The sequence below is a fragment of the Drosophila eugracilis genome, unplaced genomic scaffold (genome assembly GCF_018153835.1).
Source record: "Drosophila eugracilis isolate 14026-0451.02 unplaced genomic scaffold, ASM1815383v1 contig_1101, whole genome shotgun sequence".
NCBI classification, from domain to species: domain Eukaryota; kingdom Metazoa; phylum Arthropoda; class Insecta; order Diptera; family Drosophilidae; genus Drosophila; species Drosophila eugracilis.
In genome coordinates, this window is record NW_024571878.1 from 18,813 (window position 1) to 35,430 (window position 16,618).

Here is a 16,618-nt window from a genome sequence, read left to right on the forward strand (position 1 = left end):
AGCTTCCACGCATGAACAGTTCGCAGCTGGATCAAAGTTGCTGGCGCACACCGCACACACATGGCATCGGTTCGCACACACGCACACCCACATTTTGCTTTTGGCCTTGTCAACACACTTTTGCAGGTGGGCGGGACTGGGGCCAGGATTTGTGGACCACACCCCCCGGGATGCTTTGTGCAACTGCACACAGCACATGTGCCGAATTCCACCGGATTTATTCGATATGTTACTTACAAATTGTTAAGACCCGAAGGGGAAAAATGCGAAATAAGCTGCGTATGAAATGTGTTGGCAAGCGCAAAGAGAGAAATATTCCTACATTCTTATCACGAGTTGACATAAAATAGTTTTATAAAACAGTTCATTTCGATTTTCATTTAAATCAAAAACTGAAAGCTTAGGTATTCATTTTAGTGATAAGAGGATTTCAATAAGTTAGTAGTTTACAAAATGAATTCACATGAAGAAAATATTTTTAATAGAATCATACCTCAAACTTTAAAAATTCAAATTTAAACTTTCATACAGAGGTGGAAAGACTCTTAACTACGAAACATTTGTACGTACTTCTACGTGATATCTTTACCTACTTTTTATCTACATGTCAATATGTGTTTAATACACATACATTTTGTAATGTAAGTTGCACGTGTATTTCGGTGGCTGTACAAATAAGTGAAAGAAATGTATGGTTTAGAACTTAGCTAAGAACTATGTTGCCTGCGCTTAAATTTTTAAAAATTTTAATTGAACTAAAAATAAATACCTACTTACCAAGCCAAAAAAAGATAGTTTGAAAACCTCTAAATAAATAAGCGCTTGCTGGTAAATAAGGTAAATAAAATAAATAACGACTTTCGTTACTATTGAAAACACCCTTCCTCAAGCTAACAAAAGCTTATTAATATTAGTTTTTGAATATCTCATGATGCTCTGGTGTAAACATTCGGAAGCTTTTTCAGGACATGCGCAGCAGGGGTCTGCTGACCTTGAGAACAACAAAAGTGCGAGTCCCAGAGAGCAGCAACTGAAAGGACGTTGAGCCAAGTCGGAAATTTATGCGCGGCAACAAAAGGCATTTGAACCGCCGTGAACGTGAGCAGACGTCTCGCTGAGGCAAAAAATCAGAGAAAAATCCAAGAAGCCAGAGGGCCAGGCATAATTTGAGCGACCAAGCCCATGATGACCAATCTCCAAGAACCCTTGATGAATGCCGGGGGTTGTGCTGCCTTTGGCTGCGAAGTGTGTAATTTGCAGTTCGCGAAAGGTTCTCAAAAAACGTGGTATGCCGAGGGCCTGGCTCCTGAGAGCCTCTTATCTGAGAGTTGTATGGGGGGGAATGGAATGATATACTCTGCTGATGGCTCTCTCGCTTTCTGGCGATGCTGTAACCACGAACTGCCCCTCAGTAGAACGCGAACTGTGGCCACGAAAACAGACGGGTCTTATATATTACTTTTAAGCAGCACAGAACGTAAATTAAAAGACAAATATTACTTATTGTTATCAATAAAACCTCACCTAAAAGCATTTCGGAATGCTTAGAACTACCTCGTTTTAAAGAGCTCGATAAGAAATAATAGAAATTGTAAAAACCAATCCGAAAAATCAATTAAAATTTGTGTGTAAGTATGCCAGAATCCGTGACACTTTGCCTTTCGCTTTGCCCTCTGTGCGCTATTTTGGGCTAGCACGTCACAGATGACAATCCCTGACGTCACAAGCTGCCCTCCACCCACGTAGCCTCCAGCTACACAGCCTCCAAAAGCTTCGCCAGACACCTTGGCGCCACTTTCCGTGGTTAATCAGCTATTACCTTCGTACCGACAAGAGTCTGATGCAATGTAAAGTTGCGATTTAGTCAGAAACGTCACGAAACGCGATATTGCACTTGAAATGCCAGCCACGTCGATAGGTACTTGGACTTAATGTCGATCTCTAGATTAATGAACGTCGCTCGGCGGTGGAAACATAATACCCACGGCCCACCTATTCTGGGAAGGTGTGTGTGCTCTAACTTATTGGACAGTGGCACGCCGGCAAGGTATACACACTTTTTGGCCAGTTCAATGCCTGAAAAGGCGGGATAAACCCTTGGCCTTGACAGAGAGCACGAAATTTATTGGCATTTGCGAGATGCATCACAAAAATGTAATTTAATTAAAGCTCTTAAACTTTTTGCTAAGCCTGAAAACCGCAATTTGTCAACCCGAACAGATGTCGGAGATTAAGAATTAAGTACGCAATATCGCTGGGTAGGAAATCTGGCAAAAATACCAATTAATGAGCGTGATAAGCATTAGTCATTAGAGGGTAGTCAATACTTTGAAGATTTTTACACAGCTCTCAGAGCTTTTGTTTAATATTCCAACAGCAAAGCCCATCAGCTGATCGGGCTCAGAATTATAATGCTTTGAATTCCGAACAAGATCCAAAAGACCCGATCTCATCGAGCGGATTCCAGGCTTAGTAAATCAATTGACTAACGAGCGAGGGAGCCTCTTAAAGTGCCACACTTCACGGCACAAATGGCGGAATTTAATTTAATTCGATGATCGCCTTAGAAATACCTTCTAACCGGCCGATATGACGTCGCTGGACGCACCGCCAATTGTCGTTAATTCGGGATTATATACACAAATTGCTAATAAAGGGGAGATTAAGCAACTCGATGATTTGCACTTAGCGGTTTGGGAACCAAACCGGCCGCGGAACAGATCACAATGATCATCGAGAGTCGAACTGGAGCTCAGCCTTTGGTCAATAAACTCGAATGGCCCGAAGAGAAATTTAGGCTGAAGTGAATCTGAAAGGCAGCAAACACTCTCAGCAATACAAGTTACTTAAATAAGTTATACTGGGATATTGCAGACGAGTCGCCAGAGTCGCCATTGTACTTTAGTTGGCGACAGATTGCGGAGACAGATTTGAATTAAGTCATTTGTGTGGATGCAGCCCAGTCCGCGGTGCGGATATATTCAATTATAGATCGGGGCAAGTGGGCGTGAGTACAGAAATTTGAATATTCACGCGAAAATCATAGTGTCTGCTATCCAATTTGCATTTCTAAGCAACGAAAGCAGCCTACGTGTGAACGCAGAGCACAGAGGGCAGATACACGGCAACAATTGGAGTAAGCGAAAGGTACTCTTGTATCTTGAGAGGGCATTCATGGTTCTAAGCACCAAAACACTCTTACCACATGGGCAAACAACCAAAAGCCTTCAACTAAATGACTGCTGCTCTTGGGCTTGTCCCTGTGTATCTGTTAGATAAAAGTCAGCGTGTACCATTTTCCGCTTGCCAGGCAAACACAAGAAATGAGAACCATTTCTCGGCCACAAAAGCCCGAAAACAAAAGATACGAGTCCGACTACCACGATCACGGGAACAAACAAACACGGCGTCAAAAACTTGTTTCGGCGAAATTCAAAATTCAAAAAAGCACAGATAGTCGGTTAGAAACAAGCGAGCCTCTCGATCGAACATCGAACATGTTCGAAGTAGCGCAAAGCCAAGTTCTTCAGGCTTTTTGAGATCTCAAAATCTCCAGCTATACCTCTTTTACTTCTAGTTACTGTTTTTTGTTGAAAGATATTTAGTTTTATAATCCTTTAGTAAATCTTCTTCATAGCCTAAACAGAACAATAAAGTATTGTTCAAATTCCCCCTTAACGCAAGGAAATACTCAACATTTCTCTCAGTGGAGAAAGAAGTGTAGGAGATACCCCACAGTCGAGCAGTGCCGAACCCGATTAACCTCTGGCCGAGATTTCCGGAGCGAAGATGCCTCGGAGCGAAACTGAATGGCCGGCGGTTGTCAGTCTGCTGTACTCGCTGCCTGCGTGCGGTTCTCGTTCTCCGGCGGAACTTGTTAGTAACTAGAAATATCAGTTAGTACGGCCAGAACCGCTCAGTCCACGTGAAAGTACGCAACCCTCTTAAGCAGGTAGCAAAGCCTAATCGCCTCTTAAGTACTCAGTTCTCGGCGTCAGGCAAATAGCATACAACTTAAGCAGATAAAAAGTGTTTGCTCTGTATAAGCAACACTTGTGTTTGTGATTAAAATACGAGAAAACATAAAAGGTCCAACGGAATTAAAAAAGGTGTTAATAAAATGGAAAAGCCATCACAGAGCCAGCAGCGGTGAAACACAAATTTAAATTAAAACGCATCATGCGACTTTGGCAACCCATAAAAAAGCCATCAAAAGCTGCCCGCAACAATTTATGTGTGCAGATCTGCCGCTTATACTATATAACGAAATGCCCAATTCTTGTTTAGAGTATATATTTAGAATGAGTTTTAAGTGAGCGACTACATCGGACCTGTTGATAATCGGGATGTGACTCGAGCCGGTTTCTAATTATTTTGATTTTTGTGAATCAAACCAAATTCCTAATAGACCCTGATAAGAATTAGTTTGCTGAGATGTTATTAGTGATAATCAGTATAGGAAAAACATTTCATTTCATTTAAAAAGCTGACTGGAACAAACTAGTTTTGGTTAGAACGATTAATGTTTATTAGCTTTTAAAATACATTAAGTACCAATACTCACTCCCTACTATTTGCATTATCCAATTTAAATTATTAGGCGGATGGCCCTGCGTACCGTATCAGCAATATTTTGTCAGCAAAAAGCCTAATTTTCCACAATTAGCTTCAATTAGTTGATAGCCTAGGCTAACTGTGTCTGTACTAAGCACTCGCCTCGAAACTGATAGCCTAGTACACAGATTTATATGGACTACACAATAGCATTTCTGTTTACTAAACCAAAATTAATGGATTTGGCTGGTTCTTTGTGGCACTGACTTTTTGTTTACGCCTCAGGTGCGCACACGAACGCCGATTCGACGTATCAATAGTGTGTTTTATATCTTGATTTATGCATGAATTGGGTCAAGTAAATGGGTATTTGCGGAGTGAAAGAGCTAATTGCCCTGAGGCGAACTAATGACAAAGCCTTTCACACGTAAAACACTAAAAAAAAAGACCCCCAGCAGGCAGTGGCTTAGTCATGGTGCAAGCCCACTTGCATTGTGAATTCCACAGATGTAATTTTGCTAAGATTTCACTCGAATTCCGCAGTAACTAATTGGAATACCCCGAATACCGATTTCTATTACAATCCATAATCCGTTCGACCATTGCATCAGTCGAGATCTGGAGTAATTGGATCTTTTTCGGCCGTTCAGCTTGGCTGGTCAACTGGTAAGCCAAGAACATCGGAAGGCCAATTAGCAGTCGAGGGCCATAGATCCCGGCTAGAGATCTGGTGTTCATTAGTTTGTTCACCTGTTTGTTTTGCTTGTGCCATTCTGCCATTCTACCAGTTATTCCATAACTGAATCACACATCGTATTTTGTTTGTTATTCTCGCCTCTGATGTTATGCTAATTTATGCGGAGCGTGGGTCCAGTACCGGCCTTTGCTTTCGCTTTGAGGAAGTTACCTCCACCGCCTCCCCGTCTGCCTTATGTCATATGGTATAAGCCATACTAAGGTAAACATTTGGCGTGACCTAATCCCGTAGGTGGGCGGGGTTCGGGGATCCACTTCCTCGGCTTTGTGCCGAGTTCACAGGCCCACACGTGCCATCCACAGCGGCTTATCAATCAATCTTCAGGCTCCGTCAAACTTTTACACCGCAAGGAATTGCAATAATATAACTTTGTGGGTTCAGCGAACTCCAGTCGAATTCTATCGAAGCGAAGTCCATTGCTTCCTCATCATGATAATACAGTCACGCCTGATTGTAGGAAAATTTAAGACATTCGAAATCTTCTGGCAGTTGTACAGAGAAGTCATCTCTCTTTCTTTTGTATATTTCCTAAAAGATTAAAATATTAGCTTCATAAACAAATGAAACTGGCTTCCTTTTTTTTCTGTGCAAATAATACATTAAAAGCTTGTGTGCGAAACACTCATACAAAAAGTCAAGGTAAAAGTAGAGCAAGCTTTTTACTTCAGTTCTGCCAATGACCTTTAATTACCTTTCACTCAAAAAAAGAGGAAGGCAATCGCGGAAGGGAGAGCCAGAAAGCCGGGCCATTGCCTTCTCTCGAATTCCCAAGCTGAGATTACGAAATGGCGGGCAATACGTCTGTGAAACATAAAATTGAAACATCGCGATATCAGTTCACAGAATCTCAACTTAGCACCCTTCCAGAATTTAATATTTCAGATTGGATCTCCTCTTTCTCAATTAGCACACCATTTCTCAAAGTCAATGGCAGAATCACAAATTCCCCCCAGAGACTAATGAATAATTAGCACCATTAAACAAACAAGTTCATTAACTAAGAGATTCAGGAATGGAAGGAAAGTACCTTTTGTTTTCAGCAGTGTGTTTAGATAGTGAACTAAGCTAAAATACTAGCTATAAATAGACTTAAAGCAGCTAAAACGTGTAATTTATGGATCCATAAAACCATATTGTAAGCAATAGCTAGTAGTTAATCAATGGAATTTAGATTCCGGAAAAGGTCAAAAGTATGGAGAAAACTGGGAATTTACTATGACTTTCATAACTTCTGCGATAGGAATTCCAAGCCCATGAATAGGCAATCCTCATATGAAAAGCCAAAAGATAACTAACTAATCCAGTTCATTGTTAAACTTCCTCTAATTCTTTCCAGAAAACTTCTTTAATCACTAACCCAGTGCTGACGAAATGGAAACGGAGTCTCTGAATCGTAAGAATTCCTCGCGGAAGAGTTCGATTGTGAATGGGAATGGAGATGCCTCCGCCAAGCTGACCAACGGAGATGCGGATGGTGGTGATGGAGGAGGTGGCGGAGAGGTGACTCTGAAGGCCAAGATGAGCCTGCTCAATGGTTGCACGGTCATCGTGGGCTCCATCATCGGGTCGGGCATCTTTGTGTCGCCCACGGGAGTGCTGATGTACACGGGCAGCGTTAACCTGGCCCTCATCGTGTGGGTCATTTCCGGACTCTTCTCAATGGTGAGTGCGAGCTTGTAAATTCAAATAACCTGATATGCAAATGGGAGTAGGGCACTCGCTAGCCTAGACACCTGTTGCCGCTGCTCCAGGTGTAAATAACCATCTGGTGAGTAACTGCCGGGCTGGAAAACTGGGCAGAACAAGTGGGCTGAACTTGCAGGGGACTTTCTCATTCAATTACGAATGCTGGCAGAGTGCCACAGGGTCGCTTAATGAAATTATTGAAATTCCTGCACCCACTTCGGCAGCTCTTCCAGCCATACCACCCAACCACCCACACACAGCCACGCACACAAACATGACAGGTCCGTGTCAAACGCACGCAATGCGGCTTCTGTTCAATAAAATTACGTATCCGCAGTGGTGGCGGTGACAGATGACAACGATTGCGAACTGCCAGAATACTTAAAAACTGAAAAGTAATCGAAAAGGCAACCCCATTTCAAGGCATTTGGACAGAAATAACTCAAAGGAAGCTTAATTATCCATTTTACCCAGATTGGAGTCTTAGGGACTTCTGTTCCTTAACTTTACTCATTTAAGCAACTTAAATTATAACTCAATCTCTACTACCCTCTAGGTGGGCGCCTATTGCTATGCCGAGTTGGGAACGATGATCACCAAGTCGGGAGCTGACTACGCCTACATCATGGAGACTTTCGGACCCTTCATGGCCTTCATCCGTCTCTGGATCGAGTGCATGATCGTGCGACCCTGTTCCCAGGCCATTGTAGCCCTCACTTTCAGCACCTACGTCCTGAAGCCCTTCTTCCCGGAATGCTCTCCTCCGGAGGACTCTGCCCGCCTCCTCGCCGTCTGCTGCATACGTGAGTTTCCGTGGGGCTTCAATATTTTGAACACTTTAATGGGCGGAAGAACCTCCCCTGAACCGCTATCTCTGCACTCCCGTACTTGACCCATAGATTAGAAACAATTTAAATGCATCCCCCGAGTAGTAAGCAAATAAACACGCTGGAAGAGTTTGCCATATGCATCGGGCTTATCAGTGTGCCAGAATGGTTTGCGGAGGAGGAGTGAGGCAGTGTTTTGTTTTGATTTCAGCATGGAAACAAATCCACATTGGACGTAATTGAAATCAGTTTTAATGAAGTAAAATACTACTTATGCCTTTTAGATAAACCCATGAAAAGTAACTAAAATCAAATGAAGGTTGAGGACTAGAACGATTTTAAGTTATTTATGCTAAGAAAGGTTTATGACTCACCTCCCAACTGCAACCGTAGGTGCCACTTGTTGATAGTCGGCGTCCCAATACTTATTTAATAGTAATAATACTGATTTAATTGTGCGAAATGAAGTGCGTTTGCATGGAACAATGGCGGGGCAATAAATAACGAGTTGTCACATTGGCACATGAAAGTCCTCGCGTTATTACATCACCCACATGGGTCGTTCGCATCTCGGGACTTTTATCTTCGGCGTGACTCCAAAGTCGTGCTGGGGCTCGAATGTGGGTTAAGCGGCCTTCTCAGTACATACTTTTCAATTTGCCCCTTTACTTTGCAGTCGTGCTAACCCTAATCAACTGCTGGGACGTCAAATGGGCTACCGCTGTGCAGGATATCTTTACATATGCGAAAGTAAGTCGGTTGGATTGGATTTCCCGGGGGAAAGGCTCACTGTTGCTCCATTTCAGCTGCTGGCCCTGTTTATCATCATTGCCACTGGCGTGTACCAACTGTATCTCGGCAATGTCCAATACTTTACGTTCGAGAACACGGACACAAAAGTAACCTCCATCGCTTTGTCCTTCTACTCCGGACTCTTTGCCTACAATGGATGGTAAGAGGATTACTCGGGACATCGGACCCAGGGACACTTGCTAATTGGATTTGTTTGCTTCGCTGTTGACAGGAATTACTTGAACTTTATAATTGAGGAGCTGAAGGATCCCGTCAAGAATCTGCCCCGCGCCATAGCCATCAGCTGCACCCTGGTGACTGTTGTCTACGTCATGGCGAATGTGTCCTTTTACACCATCTTGTCCCCGGATGAGGTCCTTGGCTCCTCAGCCGTGGCGGTGACCTATGCGGAGCGGGCCTTCGGCATGCTGGCCTGGACCATTCCAGGTGAGCTTACTCAATCAGCTTCTCTTAAATAGAAACTTAAACCAGTTTATTTCGCAGTTTTTGTTGCCTTGTCAACGTTTGGAGCCGTGAATGGTATTCTGCTGACCTCCTCCCGACTGTTTTATGCCGGAGCCAACAATGGCCAGATGCCCGAGATCCTCACCATGATCCAGATTCAGAGATTCACTCCCACTCCCGCGGTCTTGGCCATGGCTCTGCTGTCTATGTTGTACCTCACGGTTTCGGACATCTTTGCCCTGATTAACTACGTGGGCTTCGCCACTTGGGTAAGTTAAATGAAGACCACTGCTGGATCCCTAAATATCATTGCATCCATTTCAGTTGAGTATTGGTGTGGCTGTCTTGTGCCTGCCCTGGCTGAGATGGGCCCAACCCAATCTGCCACGTCCCATCCGTGTTCCCATGGTATTCCCGATTGTGTACCTCATAGCCACCATGTTCGTGACCGTGGTGCCCATGTACGCCAGTCCCGTGGAGACTGGATATGGCATCCTGATGATTCTGTCCAGCATACCCGTCTACCTGGTGTTCATCGCCTGGAAGAACAAGCCGATTTGGTTCCAGAAGACCATGGGTAAGTGGGCTAGCACCCAGTCTCGCCTGAAAAGCTGCTTCCTTCCTGTTGATTTTCACTTATTCACGCTGTGATCCCCACCCATTTTTGATATTCTAGGCGGACTGACACAAGTTCTACAGAAACTGATGATGGTTGTGCGTCCCAAAGCGGCGTCAAAGGTTTTTAAGTTTGCTATTTTATCCTAGTTTTACCTTGGTTCTACCATTCGACTCACCTGCCTGCCTTACTTCAGCACTAATTTCTAGAAGTTTCCTATAACTCTACTAACGAACTGCAAGTTTTGCAACCTCAAACTTTACTTTGCACCCTAACTCTAGCTAATTAGTAGATTACCTTCAGCCTTAATCTCGCAACTAATCCAACACTGTACTTTCTCTACTTTCCAGTAAGCCTCACGCGATTCCTACAAAAAATGCTCATGGTACTCGGAAAGCAGGCGAAACCAGCTCAGGTGTAAAGTAAGGAAAGTTCTTCGGAAACGCGACAGAGATTAGATTTCAAGTTAGCCAAGAGCAGAGAAAGCATTTAAAAGCACACACTTGATGGCAGGATGCATTATATAGACAACGTAAACGCTTTTGTGTAGCCAACCAATGATATACAACTTAAAACACACGAAAACTTCTGCCAGCTTCTGGGCGATAATACGATATATACTATATATATTTTTATATACACATGTAAGTCTTAGGTTGAAGCGAAGCCCAGTGCCCAGTAGGTTTACAAACTAAGCCCTAGTTAAGGTTCAGCTCTGGATCCGTACTTATAGAAAGACTGTGGAACAAAAAGGGAAAATTACAAGGAATCAAGGTGTCCAGAGCTGAGCGTTAATTGGCTTTTCAGATTTTGGCATTTTAAAAGAGCTGTGCATGCAGAAAGTATTCTCAAAAAGGTGTTAAGAGTTTTTTTTTAATTTACTAAACCGTTTTAAGCCTAGTTTTGGAGGTTCCAGGCCCAATTTTCACGCATTTCGAAACCATGCTCTAGGCTTAGCTTGAAGTAGAAAGTTTAAACATACTCAACAGAAAGAATTACAGAGTTAAGTTTAAAACAAATCATGGACATTTTAGAGCACATCTGATTACTTTTCATTGATTTAGGAGTCTAGCTTTAGTGGCACTGCAATTTTAATTCATTTAGTTAAGCTTAGCGTTCAGGTTGCTCAGTTCAGGTTTCATTGGTGCATCGTAGTGTCCTACCTGTACAAGACCTGGTTGAATCTATATATCTTACGGCTTCCCAAAAACACAAATGCCACCCCCCAATGCACATATCCAAGAAGAGATAACCGAACCGACGTCGTCGACGTCGAACGAGAACGGAAACTTGCCAACGTACATATTGAACATATTGAGAAGAACAACTTGTTGTCTAACTACGAGTACAAATCGTATCGAATTGATCTAGCATTGATTTAACATTCATTAGTTGTTGTTGCTTTGAGTGTTCGGCAGTAAGTGTTATTCGTATAAAATATTATTGCCTGTTTAGCATTCAACTATTTAACTGTTACACATTAATATGGAGCCGCAGCCGGGGGATCTGTTTAACTACTATGAAACATATTGTTGACAATAATATTGTATTTATATATAAATGTATATTATATTATATGTATACCCTATGAAACCTCTGTCTTTCTGCAAATAAGATCGATCGATTAAATTGACAATTAACTATTTATTATTCGTTTTTACGTTTTTAGTTTGGGGAAAGGAGTTTCACTAGACATCACAGGCTGCGGTGACATTTAGTAAAACTTCTAGTCCCCGGAAATACTGGCATCCGGTGTGCTGATATACTGGATCAAACCGAGTCTTAGGTTGTCGATCTCCCTCTGCCTGAGGGCCTTTTCCGCCTCCGAAAGCTCGTAGTTCTTGGTGCTGATGTACACTTTCAAGGTGGGAGCGTATGCGGTTCTCTCAGCTTCGATTCCCAGTCTTTTGAATTCCTTCTTCAGGACGGGGTATGTCTTCCCAGGAAAACTTAGTTCTCTGGCTGGCCTTTGGGGCCTTGCTCCATCGCCCCCACTTTCGTCGATCTCCTCACTTAGATCCTCATTGATAGATCTAATTTCGCTGCGTATATCAAGACTTTTCCGTTTATATAAATCCACGAAGTACTGCTCCATGGCCAGTTTTAGCTCCGCAAATTTGGAATCTATGCGCCCGTACCAATAGGCCAGACCATTGTAGTCCTCGTTTGAGAATTTGGCAGTGCGGCGCCAATTGGCTAAGGAGATGTTAGGCACTGACCTTACCGAGCTGCGGGCTTCAGAGGCACTCAACTTACTTAGGTTGATGTAACTGTGGGATGCGGATTTCGGCTGTGATTTAGCCATTATTTTTCGGGACTTCTCCAAGGAAGCATAGGCCACATGCGCCATTTTCAAGATCTTTCGTCGTGAGTCAGTTTGATCTGGAGCTATGGGAAGCTCGAACACGACAACCGCCGGATAGGGACTCTTAAAGTCAAAGGACTCCCTCAGGCAATCGTTTAGGAGGGTGCTGCTGTTTTGCCTGCCCTGCGGCAATCCCTTAAAGAACTCAACCAAATCCAGTCGGTTTTCACCTCCGAAGATGTGGAAAATCGAAAGATGAATCTTGTGCTGCAGGACCAGGCTATCCCGGTACACAAACTCAAACTCCAGATAGTCATCACCAGTGCCACGGCCCCTTAAGGAGGTAAGATCATTGTTCAACCACTGGAACAACTCTCTGGTGCTGGACAAACTTTTCCCGCAAGGAGTACTCCCTCGACGGCTGGATAGGGCAGTAGGTTCCGCCACCATGTTGACCATGTCGAATTTGCGGACATCAAAGTAATCTACATTAACTGCTTTTAGCCGGTAACGCATATCGACCATTATTTTGTCTACTTCATTGACCAAGAGGCGGGTGAAAAGGTTGGGACTGTGGTTTCTTTGGGAAGAGATCCGTATCAGACTTCCGTGTCGATGGTGGCGGAACATTTGACCTATGAAATCGCTCAATTCCGTCTTGATATGAGGCTCACCATCAAAGCCAATGGCGTCGAATTCCAAATGACGGTAGTAGCGAGGCGGTTCCACACAGTTCCACAAAGCGCTCTTACCCGTGGTACTTGGCACCCTTAACAGCATGGACTTGCTGTCCAAGAGCCTGATGTCCCTCTCCAGATTTTGATCGTCCACGCAGATACGGCGCTTGGGATCTGTCAGAGCCACCAGGACTAGATGATTTTTTTTGGTCGCCGGGTGGCTGTTCATGGTCCGGAGATTTTCTATTCTTCTGTTCAGAAATAAATTTTGAAAACTTGAATTTTGATAGTCTAAAAGTATCTAGTTCGAATTGAGACAGCTCGCTCACTTCAATTTCTGGGAGTACATTGCTATATTTACGGAGTACAGAGAGTTCACACAAGACAAATACAATGTTTAAGAACCTTTTTGGTTATTTCTTTCCCACCAGGTTGTGTATATGGTGCAGATTCGCCTGAGAGGCTTGTATGAAAGAATTGAATTCGGAGTTGGCTGTTTGCTTTAGCAGTTCCTCGTACTGGGCCAGTTGGTCGTCGAAACGTTGCCGATAGCCCTTCAGTTGCTCCGCCTTTTGGATGTACTGCATCAGACTGGCCTGAACCAGCTTAAAGCGATCATGGATCTCTTGCTGCTGGGTATCCAAATGGTTCAAGTGGGCGAAGGAGCAGTTAGAAGGCTGGGAGTAGAAATAAAATAGTTGATGGCATGAAGAGAAATGTCCAAAGAGTTACTTACCATGGAATCCTCTTGGAGACAACTCCGCCGACTGACCAGATGAGCCAAGCTCAGAAGCTGTGCATTCTGTGCATCCACCTCGGAGTTAGTAGACAACACATGGCACAACATTAGAAAGTACAAGTTCTGATTGCGACTCCTTTGGGTCACATGCAACATGAAGTTAATGAGCTCAGTACCCACCACAGCGGATGAAATTTGTCTATCGTAGAAGTAGTAGCGTAAACCTCGCATGGAGTCCGCACTTAGCTCCTCTGTGGCCACTAGAAGGATGTACAGACGGACACTGAACTGGAGGCGTCTTTCCTCCGAGGACACCATGTACTCCACCTCCAGGGCTTCGTGACCGGGTCCTGTGCTGAGCTCAGCCCGCATTCTGTACTGATTTAGGAGCCATAACATCAGCCCGTGAATGTCGCTAAAGGCGCGCTCCACCTGCAAACTGTTTCCTTCTTCCTCCTCCAGGAGTTTTCGGAACCTCACTATGCCGTGATCCAGGCTGAGACCCTCACTTTTAAGCTTCGATCTAACCTGGATCACCAGGGTATCTAGGAGGAACATCAGGTGGCACTCGCGATTTACTCTCATGTGCATAAGAAAACCATCCCGCCGCTTCCCAAAGAGGTTGTTCAGCAGGATTGGGATCTCAACGACGCTTTCCTGGGTGCTCAGCACATCAAAGTGAAACTTTTGGGCCATGAGCAAATGCGGCTTGGAGGAATTTTGGCAGTAGAGCAGTCGGAGGCTGTGCCCGTCCAGAATGCTCACCTGACCGCCATATTGGAAGGCCTCCGCCTGGGGCTGCGGTTCTCTTCCAGGTGCAGAAGCTCCAATGTTGGCTTCTCCGGCGCTTTGGTTTGGTTTCCTGTGGGATTTGTTGTCACTCAGCTGCACCACTGCACGGACCTGCTCCATGTTCTCAATTACAAATAATTTTAAGACGAAAAACAAGATGTTGATGTACACAAAACGAGAAAAACATGCCACTGGTCAACACTCCGTTACAGTTACCGTTACAGGTGAGCTTTAATGGGCAGTTCATTGAAAACCGAAGAATCTCGTACGCTTCCGTAGAGTTGATCGATGCAAAAGTCAGACTGTTCGGGGACATCAAAAAAATAAAGCCAATTTTTCCATGCCATCAATTCTGTTTATTGAAAGATACAAAATTATATAATAAAGATTTCCATAATTCACAGATCTTTTTTCTTCTGATTTTCTTTACCCCTTAACAGTAAAAGGCAAATCTTAAGGGTTTTAGCCACACAGTAAGCAAAAACTGATAAGACAACCAACAAGGCAATCAAATAGGTCCCCAAGACATCCAGGCTATGATATCTCAGGAAGCTCAACTCTGCGCCGCGTACTCGCATATGAGCAGCTCCCTTGTGCCGGAGGATGTAGTGCGTCCACCAGATGGCCGCATCCAGAGGCTTCACGGGCCGATCCCGGTATCTGGCTGCCGTGATCCTTGCCTTTTCTTTGAATTTCATATCCGTGGTCAGCCGATTGATGGTGGAATTGAAATCTTCTCTAGTCATCTCCTTTAAGCTGAGAGTCAAACCAAGACCCACTCGTTGAACGTATTCCATATTGCGGAACTGGTCAAACAAGCAGGGCAAGCCCAGCATAGGCTTTCCGTGATGAATGCTCTCTACTGTGCTCAATAATCCCCCGTGGGTTATGAAGAGCTGTACTTTGGGATGGGCCAGGATGTCCTGCTGTGGGAAAAATTTACTGATAAAAACGTTGGGAGGTTTTCCTGGCAATTGGTCATCCTCGAACTTCCAAAGGACTCGCTGAGGTAACGTGGCAAAAGTTTCGAGCAGTACTTTTCGCCGATCCTCGGACAGAGAATTGCTCTTGACATTGGTCCCAAGAGAAAAGAATATCACTCCAGCTTCACCGGCACCCTGGATAAAGTCCTCCAGGTCGGTGGGTAAAGCTTTTGGATTCTGATCGACATGCAGCCCACCGACCTCTATCATATTCGGTACATACGGACGCGGAGCAGCCAGTGTAAAGTGCTGATTAACCAAGACCAAGGCGAAGTTCCGGAAATTCTCAGACAAGGGATGTCGATCGGCGATATGGGGAAAGAACTTTCTATAGAGAGCCTCCTGTTTTTTTACATGTCGCCATTTATAGTTAATCCAAGAAATGGATCGTTCCCAAAAGTGTGTCAATCGCCCTGTGTAAGTCTCCAAGTCGTGAAATTGCGAGGACGGAGGTTGGAGATACGAAATGGGAGAGACATTACCCATTAGTTCATCAATCTTCCAGTCAGTACCATATGGAGCCATTCCGATAATCGGAGCCTCAAAATAGGCCGCCAAGCCGCTAAGGGCGTCGATCCGCCACAGATCCATTATGACAAGATCAAAGTGAGGCCTTTTCGGGCCCAGAATCTCCCTACGAACTCCATTGTTATTTAGCACTATATTTGTGAGATTTATGGCGTATTCGTTTACAAAATCACTGCTCTGCCAAGTACTCTTGGGGATTGATACAGACTTAAGGACTTCTGGAAGGTTAGTTCAGAAACATAATTACTTTTTTATAACACAAAATATTGCTTCTATCTCACCATTAAAGTTTTCAAACACCTCCGGAATAGGAACGTCATGTATATTATGTATAGGCGTCTTCTGAGGATACGGACTTACAGTGGTTATATCATGGCCCAGAGAAGCCAAGCTTTTCAGATAGGGCAAAGCAAAGAAGTAATGCGAAGGACTCGGCAACGGAAATATGGCCAGGATCCGAGCACTTTCCAAGCCAGCGGGCAGAAGGCACGCCAGCAGAAATATTCCTAGCATCTTTGGACTGGACATGTTCTGCCCTCAAGAACGAACTGGAAACTGTATAGATTGATCCCCACTCAAAAATGTGTTCTTCCTAGGTGATAAGGTTAATCTTCAGTGGTGTGAGAACCAACAAGGCTTCAAATTTTCGAGTTAATAGATAGGCAAAATAAACAGAGGAAGACAATAGGCGAAAAGTAGGTACCCAAAAACGGCCAACCGTCATTATCTTGAACGCTTTACGGTTTTTCGTTTTTGAATTCTTGATAATATATTTTCATGTGGGTTCAAAGTGTAGTCTACCTTATTTCCCTATTACTAATTACCTAATAAAAGTAATGAACAATTTGAACGAACTCTACTGATAGGATGTGGTATGGGGATTTAAAAACTGTATTT

The 16,618-nt window shown here is 43.9% G+C and overlaps 4 protein-coding genes across 9 annotated transcripts; 1 reads left to right on the forward strand and 3 right to left on the reverse strand.

Annotated features, from left to right (window-relative positions):
* Positions 1–1,431: 1,431 nt before the first annotated feature.
* Positions 1,432–11,342, forward strand: LOC108105211 (Y+L amino acid transporter 2). 5 transcript variants are annotated; one of them, XM_017211668.2, is made up of 10 exons: positions 1,432–1,628; positions 6,648–6,973; positions 7,554–7,800; positions 8,501–8,574; positions 8,631–8,776; positions 8,849–9,063; positions 9,121–9,350; positions 9,406–9,658; positions 9,758–9,819; positions 10,048–11,342. In XM_017211668.2, exons 2-10 carry the CDS (start codon positions 6,683–6,685, stop codon positions 10,048–10,050), a joined length of 1,521 nt encoding a protein of 506 aa, XP_017067157.1. In that variant the 5' UTR covers positions 1,432–1,628; positions 6,648–6,682; the 3' UTR covers positions 10,051–11,342. The 5 variants fall into 5 exon arrangements, with proteins under 5 accessions (XP_017067157.1, XP_017067158.1, XP_017067155.1 ...); XM_017211669.2 differs by lacking the exon at positions 1,432–1,628 and adding an exon at positions 3,837–3,876; XM_017211666.2 differs by lacking the exon at positions 1,432–1,628 and adding an exon at positions 3,843–3,952.
* Positions 11,322–12,918, reverse strand: LOC108105213. The gene has a single exon (XM_017211671.2). The coding sequence runs from the start codon at positions 12,906–12,908 to the stop codon at positions 11,424–11,426; it is 1,485 nt and encodes a 494-aa protein (XP_017067160.1). The 5' UTR covers positions 12,909–12,918; the 3' UTR covers positions 11,322–11,423.
* A 90-nt stretch (positions 12,919–13,008) lies between these two features.
* On the reverse strand, positions 13,009–14,445 carry LOC108105214. Its single transcript, XM_017211672.2, has 2 exons — positions 13,416–14,445; positions 13,009–13,356 (listed from the first exon to the last, which is right to left on the reverse strand). The coding sequence occupies exons 1-2, from the start codon at positions 14,328–14,330 to the stop codon at positions 13,093–13,095; spliced, it is 1,179 nt and encodes a 392-aa protein (XP_017067161.2). The 5' UTR covers positions 14,331–14,445; the 3' UTR covers positions 13,009–13,092.
* Positions 14,446–14,543: 98 nt separating this feature from the next.
* On the reverse strand, positions 14,544–16,291 carry LOC108105204 (UDP-glucosyltransferase 2). 2 transcript variants are annotated; one of them, XM_017211656.2, is made up of 2 exons: positions 16,003–16,291; positions 14,544–15,936 (listed from the first exon to the last, which is right to left on the reverse strand). In XM_017211656.2, the coding sequence occupies exons 1-2, from the start codon at positions 16,247–16,249 to the stop codon at positions 14,609–14,611; spliced, it is 1,575 nt and encodes a 524-aa protein (XP_017067145.2). In that variant the 5' UTR covers positions 16,250–16,291; the 3' UTR covers positions 14,544–14,608. The 2 variants fall into 2 exon arrangements, with proteins under 2 accessions (XP_017067145.2, XP_017067144.2); XM_017211655.2 differs by having other exon boundaries at positions 14,544–15,939; positions 16,003–16,290.
* Between the last annotated feature and the right edge of the window lie 327 nt (positions 16,292–16,618).

Bases quoted from the DNA above. Each gene is read 5' to 3' on its own strand.
- LOC108105211 (XM_017211668.2), top strand. From the start codon at position 6,683: ATGGAAACGGAGTCTCTGAATCGTAAGAATTCCTCGCGGAAGAGTTCG. The intron at 6,974-7,553 runs GTGAGTGCGAGC...ACTACCCTCTAG, and splicing joins TTTCCGGACTCTTCTCAATG to GTGGGCGCCTATTGCTATGC. The intron at 9,659-9,757 runs GTAAGTGGGCTA...TTGATATTCTAG, and splicing joins TTGGTTCCAGAAGACCATGG to GCGGACTGACACAAGTTCTA.
- LOC108105213 (XM_017211671.2), bottom strand. From the start codon at position 12,908: ATGAACAGCCACCCGGCGACCAAAAAAAATCATCTAGTCCTGGTGGCT.
- LOC108105214 (XM_017211672.2), bottom strand. From the start codon at position 14,330: ATGGAGCAGGTCCGTGCAGTGGTGCAGCTGAGTGACAACAAATCCCAC. The intron at 13,357-13,415 runs GTAAGTAACTCT...TTCTACTCCCAG, and splicing joins GTCTCCAAGAGGATTCCATG to CCTTCTAACTGCTCCTTCGC.
- LOC108105204 (XM_017211655.2), bottom strand. From the start codon at position 16,249: ATGTCCAGTCCAAAGATGCTAGGAATATTTCTGCTGGCGTGCCTTCTG. The intron at 15,940-16,002 runs GTGAGATAGAAG...CTAACCTTCCAG, and splicing joins GGTGTTTGAAAACTTTAATG to AAGTCCTTAAGTCTGTATCA.